This window comes from Lytechinus variegatus, chromosome 8, assembly GCF_018143015.1.
Source record: "Lytechinus variegatus isolate NC3 chromosome 8, Lvar_3.0, whole genome shotgun sequence".
NCBI lineage: Eukaryota > Metazoa > Echinodermata > Echinoidea > Temnopleuroida > Toxopneustidae > Lytechinus > Lytechinus variegatus.
In genome coordinates this window covers 35,624,925-35,636,665 of record NC_054747.1, presented here as the reverse complement: position 1 = coordinate 35,636,665, position 11,741 = coordinate 35,624,925, and the positions used below count along the sequence as shown (strand labels likewise).

At 40.0% G+C, this 11,741-nt stretch overlaps 1 protein-coding gene across 1 annotated transcript; it reads left to right on the top strand.

Moving 5' to 3' along the window:
• The first annotated feature begins 2,106 nt into the window (after positions 1 to 2,106).
• LOC121419684 lies at positions 2,107 to 3,864 on the top strand. The gene is made up of 2 exons (XM_041614144.1): positions 2,107 to 2,854; positions 2,972 to 3,864. Exons 1-2 carry the CDS (start codon positions 2,476 to 2,478, stop codon positions 3,862 to 3,864), a joined length of 1,272 nt encoding a protein of 423 aa, XP_041470078.1. The 5' UTR covers positions 2,107 to 2,475.
• Positions 3,865 to 11,741: the final 7,877 nt, after the last annotated feature.

Sequence of the window (11,741 nt, the reverse complement as noted above, 5' to 3'; positions counted from 1 at the left end):
TTTTCAAAATACTTATACACAAATACTTATCACAGCAAAAAAAGTAGGCTTCCCTGTATGAGATAATATAATTTGAAATTATTTCATGATTTACACCAGCTTGCATTTTAGTGACAGCACATACACCTATTCACTTTTAGAAAAAAAAAACAGTTTATGTGAACATACATACTCTACCGTGTAAAGGTCAAGTCAAACCGAGAAAAAATGTTCATCTGAAAAACAGAGAAAAATCAAACAAGTTTAACATTGAACATTTCATCAAAATCTGGTGCAAAAAAAGAAAGCAACGACACTTGAAACTCAGCTGCCCTCATTTTCCTCAAAACAGTTATATGTTATATATCTGACATGCAAATGAGAGTCTATTATGACCTTCACTCACTATTCTTTTTGTTTTTATTGTTTGAATTATACAATATTTAAATTTTCTACAGACTTAACAATAATGACAAATAAATGAACTACAAAATGTTACGACATTAGTAATTCTACATGTTTAGGGAGGAATGAAACTTTGTTTCAAGTAGCAATGAGTGGAAAATTTCGTTTAAAATATATCATATAGTGAGGTACACAAGAAATAGCAAGTGATGCCATCAGTCGCCTCATTTGCATTCGGATCAGAGTGTGCATGTATAACTATTTTGTAAAATTAAGAGAAACTTGGGGTCATAACTTTCTTATTTCACATCAGATTTTTATTTTTATTTTTTCTCCTTTTAATGAAATCAATGTTGTGTTGGCATGGACTTGTCCTTTGAAGAATGTACCAAATAGGGGTCAGTGCTAACGACCCCTCATTTCTCGCACTAAAACCCGCCTTTTCTCTTTTTTGACAAAAACGGGCGTGACCAGAAACTTTCAAATGGCCATTGCGCCATAGCGAGGCCGTCAGATGGTGAAACGAAATCGAAAATCGCTGTTTTGAGAAAATGACTTTAAAGTTTAGAGGTTTAAGCTTTTTTTTGAGATGGAATAATGCATTTTTAGCAATGGGAAACCATCAGCGATTTTCGAGATAGACCGTTTTACCATCTGATGGCCGCTGTGACCTGACGGTAAACTTGTCTAACTCGAAGATAGACCATGTAACCAACTGACAGCCATGATTAAAAAATCTCAAATAAGACAATTAAAAGGTTTATGTGTTAAAGATAGCTAGTTTTACCTCCAAACGATCGACAATGGGCTAACTCAAAGATAGACCATTTTGCCATCATATCTAAAGGAAAAATACAAGAACGTACCAACATAGCAAAAATTATTTCTAAATCAAGACATGATCGGATTTTCTCCATAGCACCATTGGAAAGAGCGCCCTCACATTACCAGAAGAGTAAATTTATCTCAAAGAGGCAAATTTTCGAGTTAGACCGTTTTACCATCTGACGGCCGAATGAGTTGACCAATTTAAATGAATACCGTACATTTTTAAAGCGAAATCAGAAAGGAATGAAGATAAATTTCTCAATAAGAGTACTGGAGAAATGTAAAAGGTTGTACCCTTTTGACCTTTACTTTGACCTTGAGTTTGACTTCCGGGCGAATAGTTGTCAAACTTGACATTGATGTAAGTTAATTATCAATCAGTTTTTTTCAAAATGATAAAACCAATGATGACATTTTATTTTTTCATCTTCTAAATTTTCTCTAAACATACCAATAATCTACTTTTTCTTTATTATTTGTGTTAGTAAAGTGCGTAAAAGCAAGAAATTGACTTTAAGTTTCATTAAACTCATGTTCTTAATAAATATGAAAGACTTTTTATTGGAGGGGGAAGTTAATTTCATATTTGCAGGGGCGAGGAGGCTGGGGGCTTCCCCCACTTTTTTTTCTAAAACCGTGTACAAAACAGTAAAAATTACCATGATTGTGTTTATTAACATGGTCAGCCCCCCCCCCCTTTGAAAACCTCCTTGGACAACTTTGACAGGAATCATATTTTGCCAGTTGAATTGCCGGAAGAACTGGGGGATGTTTCATTAAGCTCACAAGCCCCTTTCACAATTGGCGCCTCACTCGTGCGATAATTTTTTTTTTTCGAAAATATTTTTCCGTCCTGTTGTAGAAGCGTTGTCTTTGAGTCGCAAGCAAATATAAAATCGTACGAGAGGTGAACGACCACTGCACCAGGATACAACAGTCGTGAGACGTAATCGTGCGATTATTTTCATGTTTCCGGGTGCAACAGTCGTACAACGGCTGCAACGGTTGAACGATGATGCGACCAAGTCGCACGACATATGCGTTTTGTAGCGCCATATGTCGCGCGACCTAGCGACCCGTTGTACGACTACTACAACCGATCGTACAAGGCTACGACCCATTGTGCGACACACCGCACCACCTGTCGCGCGAGGTGTTGGCCTATAAATACGACACGCGATGCGACTTTCTTCATTACAACCGCTGATGCCTGACGAGACGCTGCTACAGTGAACAAGACACAACCAAAATACAAGCATCGGCATGGCCCCAAAGAAGTCAAGGAAAAAGAGGAAAAATCAGCCTGATGAGGAGGAAGGGCCCCAGCCTATACCCGTGGCCGAGGAGAAAGCTACTGCTTCTGTCATAGCTGGTGATGAGGGTGATGAATTTGGTGAAGCCCAGACCGAGGATGATGAAATGCTGCAGGAAGGGGGCCAAGATCCACCAGCCGCCACCAGTGATGAGAACAACGTGACAGATGGCCATGCTACCTGCGGTATCACCAAAGCCATGGAGCAGGAGCTGGCCGAGTTTTTCGCTGACAATGAGTTCATCTACGACAAGAGCAAGGTGGACTTCAAAAACTCTAAGAAGAAGGAGCGCAAGTATATGGAGATGGCGGAAAAGCTGGGAGTCACCGGTAAGTAGTAGCTGAAAAATATGCACATTCCGATTTATTGATGATGTTTATTAGTTAAGCATACCATTTTTTTGGATGTTGACTAATTTCTTGCTTCTACATTTTGTATATTTTCAGTGGCCGACATCAGACTATGGTATAAAAGCCAGAGGACCATCCTGGGGAAGATGAAGACCGCTGGAAAGAAGAGTGGTCAGAAGGCCATCGTCCTTACCCCCAGGCAGAGATGGGTCAATAACAACCTTGGTTTTCTGACGAAGCACATAGTCCATCGGTCACAGGGCTGCCAACTGGGCCACCTCAGTGGCCGAATTACTGAAGCCGCCTCCGACGAAGAGGGTTTAGATGAGGAGGGTCCAGATGCCAGCCAAGCACCCAGCTCCAACCAAGTCTCCAGCCAGGGGGCTGCACCTCCCAAGAAGAGGCAGAAGAGGGGGTCGCCCACCGATGTGGACAAGGCCCTCCTGGAATTCATCAGAACATCCACCGAGCAGACGGCCATCCGGAGCCAGGTGGATGCGGCACTCACCCAAGGCGCTGACGAGAGGCAGGCCTGGCTAGAATGGATGCTGCAGGCCGTCCGCCCACTCCCAAGACCCCTCTGGCGAGAGTTCACCAGGGACACTTTCAACTTGGTGAGCCGCTACCAGGATCGGGCGGACCACCTTTCCACCACCCCAGTATCTCGCCCCAGCACTCCCCAGATGATCCAGCCACTCAGGCCTCAGTCAGCGCCGATCGGCTTCACCCAGGACGCTCCACCTGCTTCCTTCCTTGGGATGCTCGGGCCAAGCAGCACCTGGACCCCTCAGAACCCTCAGGGAGGATTTCAGCAGCCCAATTTACAGGCCCCCTTCCAGCAGCAGTGTGCCCCCTTTTCAGCAGCAGCACCCCCACTTCCAGCAAAAACAACAGGCCCCTTTCAGCAGCAGCAGCAAGGAGGCAGCAACAGCGCCAACACATCAATCATCACCCAGTTGAACTTGTCAGATGAAGAAGATGAACAGTGAACTTTTGTTAGGATTTTTTTTATTGTTACTTGACGAACTCTCTCAACTCAAATTATAACTTGACTACTGTATTTTGGAACATTTATTTCAAACTTTTTAAACATTTACTCGGTGAATAGAATTCATTTTCGTTAACAAAATGTCTTGAAAAAATATACAATTTTTAAACAACATGATTAATGACAATATAAAATTTGTTATATCTGTACATCTTTTTTATTCTCATAAATCACGTTTTTTCAAAAATGTTATCTTTTTTATTTCAAATACATGCTATTAAAGGAGAATCAACTTTTATTATTTCAAACATTTCATTGTCAAAGAAATTTTTGTTTTAAAATAAATGTTGACATGATCATTCATTTCTTCTTTGAAATGATTCATTCCACTAAATCAAGGAGGCAGCAACAGCGCCGTCACATCAATCATCATCCATTTGAACTTGTCAGACTTGTCAAATAAAGAAAATGAACAGTGAACTTTTGTTTGGATTGTTATTGTTACTTGATGAACTCTCTCAATTTAATTTACAACTGACCCATTTTGGAACATTTATTTCAAACTTTATTTTAAAACATTAACATGGTCAATAAAATTAATTATCGTTAATAAAATGTCTGTGAAAAATATATATCATGTTTAAAACAACATGATTAATGACAAAAGAAAAATGTTATATCTGTACATCTTTTTATTCTCATCAATCACATTTTTTCAAACATGTTCTCCTTCATTATTTTATTTCAAACACATGTTATTAAGGAGAGTTAACTTTTTAAATTTCAAACTACCTTTCGATGTAAAAGTAATGTATGTTTAAAATAACTGTTGACATGGCCATTCATTTCTACTTTGAAATGATTTATTCCACAAAATCATGATCGAAGTTTACATGCCATTTTTATGGCAGAGTCTGTGCTGTATCCCAAGTAGTGCGCCAAGTGGCAGTCTATATCATGTGTTGTTGCCAGGGCAGGCTTCCAACTGGACTGTTGTAGTAACGCTTCAGGTAAGTTCTCAGCTTCTTGCCCTCTTTGTTTGCCTGGTAGCCTCCGCCATCTCGTTCAACATCCTGCAGAACTGCTGCGTTTCTCCATGCCCCAGGGATGTGGTTGCCCAACTCATCTTCATGGTCAACGTCAATGTTCTGAAGCCCAGGAAAAATATCTCTCATTAGGTTGTGAAGGCACATGCAGGCCATAATGACTGTCCTGGCTTTTTCTGGATCAAGCTGCAGGGTACTCAACAAGCATCTCCAGTGATGGGCAAGGATGCCAAAGCTGTTCACCACACGGCGAGCCCTCGAGAGACGGTAGTTGAAGATTCTCTCCTCGTCGTCTGCTCACGGTGGAGTACGGCTTCTGCATCCATGTCCTGAGAGGAAGGCGTCGTCCCCAATTAAGAAGTAAGGGGTGTCTCGGTCATCATCTGGCAGGGGCTCTGGATCTGGCAGGCCAAGAGTACCATTCTCCAGTCCACGTCTCAGCGGGCTGTGGTTGAAGACCTGGGCATCCGATGATGAACCGGGATTACCAACGTCAGCCAAGAGGAACTTGTAATTGCCATAAACTAGGGCCAAGAGGATGAGGCTGTAGAAACCTTGTAGTTGTAGTAGATCGTACCAGAGCCTGGTGGATTTCTGATGGGCCACGTGTTTTCCGTCCAAGGCTCCGCAGACATGATGAAAGTTCAGCTGTCAGCGTAAGTCCGGGCCACTTCTCTCCATTCATCTGGGGTAGTTGGACAGGAAAATACTTCATCTTGGTATTCACTGATGATGGCCTGGCACACCTCTGGTATAAACAGAGAGATGGTATTATGGGCAACACGGAAGGCATACTGCAGGGTTTTGTAGCTGTTGCGGTCGCAATATATCTGAAGGTGATGGCCAGTTTGAGCCCAGGATCCAGTGGCTGCGGTAGCGATAGGACTTCTCTATCCTCGGAGTGATGCGCTGCAACAGTTCAAGGAACGTTTCTGGTGGCATCCTCATGTAGTTCAGGAAGTCACCCTGACATTATCTCTGCAACTCCGTCATCAGATTATCATACTGTCCAAACAGCACACGTCTCTCAATCCAGGGTTTGACCCACCACCTTCTTCTTTGCCTTGCATGTCTTTGACGTCTACGGATGAGTAAGGCCATCAATATGACATGTCTGTCTTGAACGTTTTGGATTTGCCTTCTCAGACTTAGCAAATGCAAGAGCCTCCCAGGAGCTATTGGTCGAGCAGCAGCCATGTTTACAGTATGGATGGTCCAGACATTTGGGATGAAAGCTCAGGAGTTCTCGAGCTTATATCGGGGGTGAAAAAAATCGTACAACGTTGCAAAGGGGGCAAGACAGGTCTTCCAATAGTCTTAGGGTGGTACAACGGACTCGTACGACAGGATGCATCATCGTACGACATGAAAATACTCGTGCAACACTCGTTCGGGGTCTTACGAGTGCGTGCAAAGTCGCACAACACTCGTACTGCCTGTCGTGCAATTATTTTTCATCGCGTCAGTCGCTCAAAATATCGCAGCAGCACGTTTTTTTTTCCCGACCGAGATGCGACCATTTTGTCGCATCTGGATCGTACAATAAGTGGTACAACGGCTACAACGAGTCGTACAACGGGAAAAATTTCGAGTCGCAAGCCGTTGTAGTCTGTTTGGCGCCAATTGTGAAAGGGGCTTACGGTTAAGAGCAACTTAATAATAGACGGTCAATATACGACCAAAAATAGCCTTACCGGAACAAATTGCAACAAATGATTTTTCAACGGTATTTTGTACTATTTGACCTCAGGAATAACATACTAAAATCTATCAAAATCCGCATCCAGGAAAGTGGCTATTTTCAAGATGGCGTCCAAGATGGCCACCATTCAGTGAAAATGGATACAACTGACACACTATCCACCCTAGAATCCTATTTCGGTTCATAATCCATGGCCGGGGGGGGAATGATTTAGGCTAGAATGAAATACAACCCCTCCAGTGTACCAGCCAAATCCAAGATGGCGCCCAACATGACTGCCGTAAGCTGAAAATCCACAATTCATCTAAATTGCATTTTATTCAATGGTTTTTATGGTGAAATAGTACATTAAAACAAGTAACGAGGAGAGTCAGTGGTCTGATGTGTCCAAAATAAAACATGGCTTAAAAATGGAGTTTAAATTGGTTTTGATAATTAAAATGGACTAGTCTAGGAGCCAGGGGGCTTTATTCAGAATTTTTGGTAGGAAGGTTTGACAAGCTTATCCGGGGTAAAATTGTGCGCTGATTCCAAAAATGCCACTCTTATTGACCGTACTCACGCCATTTTGGTCATTTTGGCCAATTTTGGCCAAAAACGACCATTTTGACCACTCTTTGGAAAATGGTCCCTTAACAGACTGCTTTTGTAGCCACATGCAATTAAAAGGGTCTATCTTAAGTAGAAATGCACACAGATTCCTGATATAAGTGCTTTCATTTGACAAAATCACAATAGCAGTGGTCATTTTGGCCATAATTTGGCCAAAAATGACATTTTTCATGATTTTTTGGCCGAAATGTGTTTAAATATTGATCAGAGCTTCGACTGGATGTTTTTAGAAATCCACATTTATTTTCAAAATGTGCGCTGGATCATAACCATCAACCTCATGTAATTTATTCCATCAGTTTTTACCTATGAGGGTCGTTTTGGGTACTTTAGACATAACTGACCATTCGCGCAATTTGCATTATTAACCCTTCAAATAGGCAGGAAATTGAGGTCTTCAGCATGTTTTTTCTTATTCCCTTATAAAATGAGAATGCATTTAAATGTCCTTCATGTGTAAAATTTTAAGCTGATTCCAAATATATCAGTCTTAATGACCCTATTAAACAGTTTAAGGTCATTTTTGCCACTTATGACCCTTAAAATGACCAATGACATCAGTTCAATTTATCCAAAAATACTTTGAATGTTACCAGAATCGTTACAAGGGCATACTGTGACACCTAACATTGGTGTATTAATCCTTGAAATTGAACATCTCAAAAGTATTTTGACCTAATGCAGTTTATTCCATCAGTTTTGACCTATGAGGGTTACTTGGCGTACTTTAGCCACAACTGACCATTCACGCAGTTTTGCATATAATATACTGCACTTAAAATGGCCAATAACATCAGTTCAATTTATCCAGAAATACTTCGAATGTTACCAGAATCTTAACAAGGGTGTGCTGTAATACCCAACACTGGTGAATGAATCCTTAAAATTGAGCATCCCCAAAGTTGACTACCTTGGTCATTTTGGCCACCTTGACCCCCGGCCAGCCCTGCTCATTGTGTATGTTAATTCAGGTGATATCGAACATGGTGAGGAGAAATTTTGGATTGCGTTAATATTAGCATCAATTATTGTTAAATGGGGAAGTTTGAAAGCTTCTTGGTGGAAATCAATGAAATTATTCCACACAGACCATAACTATTGGACCCTGTGGTCATTTTGACCACGTTTCCCTCAATATTGACCAGTGGCCATGGATCCTAGGAATCTCCAATTAGTGGAGAGATCAGCTAAGAGAGAGACCTTGCATGTTTTGATGAGTCAAAAAAGGCTCAAATGCTGGTCAGTATCATTATCAGCAGGAGCTACCAATAATCGGTGAAGAGTGTCATAATTGTGATAAAATCCTTTACATCGTGCATACATAAGGTTGTTTGATCATGGCACTGTGGTCATTTACATGATTTTAGCCACCATGACCACACAGTAAATGTTTATGGAAACCTCACATATATGGGGCAGTAAATTCGCGCAATTTGCATTATTAACTGTTCAAATAGGCATGAAATTGAGGTCTTCAGCATGTTTTTTCTTCTTCCCTGATAAAATGAGATTGCACTTAAATGTCCTTCAAGTGTAAAATTTTATGCTGATTCCAAATATATCATTCATAATAACCCTATTTAATAGCTTGTGGTAATTTTGACCACTTATGGCCTTTAAAATGGCCAATGACATCAGTTCATTTTGCCCCCAAATACTTCGAACGTTCCAGAACCATTACAAGGTGTGCTGAGACACCTAACATTGGTGTGTTAATCCTTTAAATTGAACATCTCACAAAGTAGTTTGACCTTGTGTAATTTATTCCATCAGTTTTGACCTATGAGGGTCATTTGGGGGTACTTTATACATAACTGACCCTTTACGAAGTTTCGCATAATAAAGTGCACATATACATGTAGGCAGGAATTTGAGGTCCCATAGCGTGTTTTATCTTCTTCCAATATAAAATGCAAATGCGTTCAAAAATCCATCTTGTGTAGAATTTTATGCAGATTCCAAATATATCAGTCTTATTGACCTATTCAATAGCTTATGGTTATTTTGGCCACTTATGGCCCTAAAAATGACCAATGACATTAGATCATTTTACCCCAAATACTTCGAACGTTACCAGAATCGTTACAAGGGTGTGTTGCGACACCTAACATTGGGGTGTGTTAATCCTTTAAATTGAACATCTCAAAATTATTTTGACCTCATTCCATCAGTTTTGACCTATGAGGGTCATTTTGGGTACTTTAGACATAACTGACCATTCGCACATAGGCAGAAATTTGAGGTCTTCAGTGTGTTTTATCTTCTTCCCTTATAAAATGGGAATACATTTAAATGTCCATCTTGTATAGAATATTATGCTGATTCTAAATATATCAGTCTTAATGACCCTATTGAACACCTAATGGTCATTTTGGCCACTTATGGCCATAAAAATGACCAATAACATCAGTTCAATTTATCCAAAATACCTCAAAATACCTAGTCGAGCCAAGTTGAAGAATACAAGCCCATCCCAGTTCACCTCTATTTAATATAGTCGAAAATCCCTTTAATCATCACGCTCGATATCCCCGCTATATTTTCTCTTTCTCTCCCTTTCCCCTCCTTTTTACCCCCCCCCCCCCCATTGATTCCTCTTTTTCTTCTTTCTTCTTTTACCCTTCACCTTTTTCTCTCTTTCCCTCCTTCTGCTGTCCCTCTAAATATTTTTTCCCTTTCCTTCTTTTTTCCCCTTTCCTTTATCCCTTCTCTTCCCTTTTCCCCTCTTCCTTTTCTGTGCCCCCTTTCACTCCTTGATTTGTTCTCCCCTTTATTTTCTCTTGCTTTCCCTTCCCCTTATTTTGTAATACCCTCTCCGTTATATTGTGAAACAACAGTTTCTTGTATTCTATAGAAATGTACAAGTAGGTTAATTTAACATAGCATTATATGGCAACATCTCACAAGGATGCCTTTTAACAGTAATTGACCAAATAGGTGAATTTTACATTTTTCTCAAAAACCGCTTTACGCTTGCAGAAATGAAACGTAATATATAACGAACCAATCAGAGCTTTTTTTGCTCAACTTAATTACTACAAAACACACAACCTCATTACACAGATGATAATCTTATGGTGAAAATATCCGTTTGCACCAAAATGCCCCTATTGGCCCCTTTTTTGGCTCCCCCCAAAAGGAAAATACGTTCTGCCGCCACTGGTTGAAACACGCATCGTCTTCATGGCTAACTGAAAAAAAGTTCTTAAAATGTCCCCTTTAGACCAGGTCAAAGCTTATATTTAAAATCTCTGTTCGCGTTTCTTGCTCGCAGTTATTATCTAGTTACATAGGCATCTCGTTTTGAAGATCACAAACATATTGCCCATCATATTAAAAAAAAAATATTGCTCGTGCTCGCATTATCAAAAAAGGGTTTATCATGTTATTACATATTTACCTTATTTTATAAGTATAAAGCTAATTATTGACTGTTAGGACTACCCTTTTAAAAAAACAAACAAAAATCAACTTTAAGCTGCCGATCGAGGAAAATATGGCCGAAAAAATGCCCCCCCCCCCATTTGACAAAAGTTGGATCCGCCGGGAGGGAGGCAGGGGGCACTTGCACCCCAAAAATAAAATAAAAAGCAGGGAAATGCATATTTTTCCAAAAATTGGAAAGATCCTTTTTCAAAAATAAATTTACTGTTTTTCATGTTTTCGAAATAAAATACTCTTTTTAAAATAAAGTTTTCAGGCTGGAATATTGCAAATTTTCAGCTTGCGCTTCGCACTCTCAGTTATTCGATTGGTGAAATATGTATCCTAAAGAGGTCACTAAATTCTTTATTTAAGATTTCTGGTCAGTATGTTTAAGCTCGCGTATTGCGCTCGTGTTAATTCTTTAGTTAGATGTACATATTTTTAGTGACAGCAGAAATCTGCTGGGATTTTTAAAAACTTATTTCCATTTTTATTGAAATACCCTTAAGTTTTAACTTGTGATTCACACTCGCCACACCTCACAATAATGCCATTTAAAGAATAATTGACCCCCAAAACGAGTTTTACAACTTCACATTTGATTTTTTTTTTACCAAGCCGCTCGCTCATTATACTCTCTCCCGAAAAATAAAGGCTAAATATACATTTTGCCATAATAAGAAGTCATTTCAAAAAGGTTTTTTTGTTGATAATCTAAAGGTGAAAATATCACCAAAGTGCCCATTTTGACGTATGAGTTTCATTGTAGGCTTTACCCTCCAAACGAAAATTCGTTTGGCCGCCCTTGCCTTCCCATCCTCATAACAATTGAACGGCAAGTGTCCACCCCCACCCCCCCCCCCTTGCCTCTGCCTCTGCTTTCCCGGTTTTCAATTTTCGGATTAACGAACTTTATCTTGTTTGCGGATTAACGAATCTTATTTTGTTTTTGGATTAACGAACCTTATTTCGTTTTCGGATTAACGAACCTTATTTCGTTTTCGGATTAACGAACCTTATTTTGTTTTCCGATTAACAAACTTTATTTCGTTTTCGGAAAAACGAGCCATATTTCGTTTTCGGATTATCGAA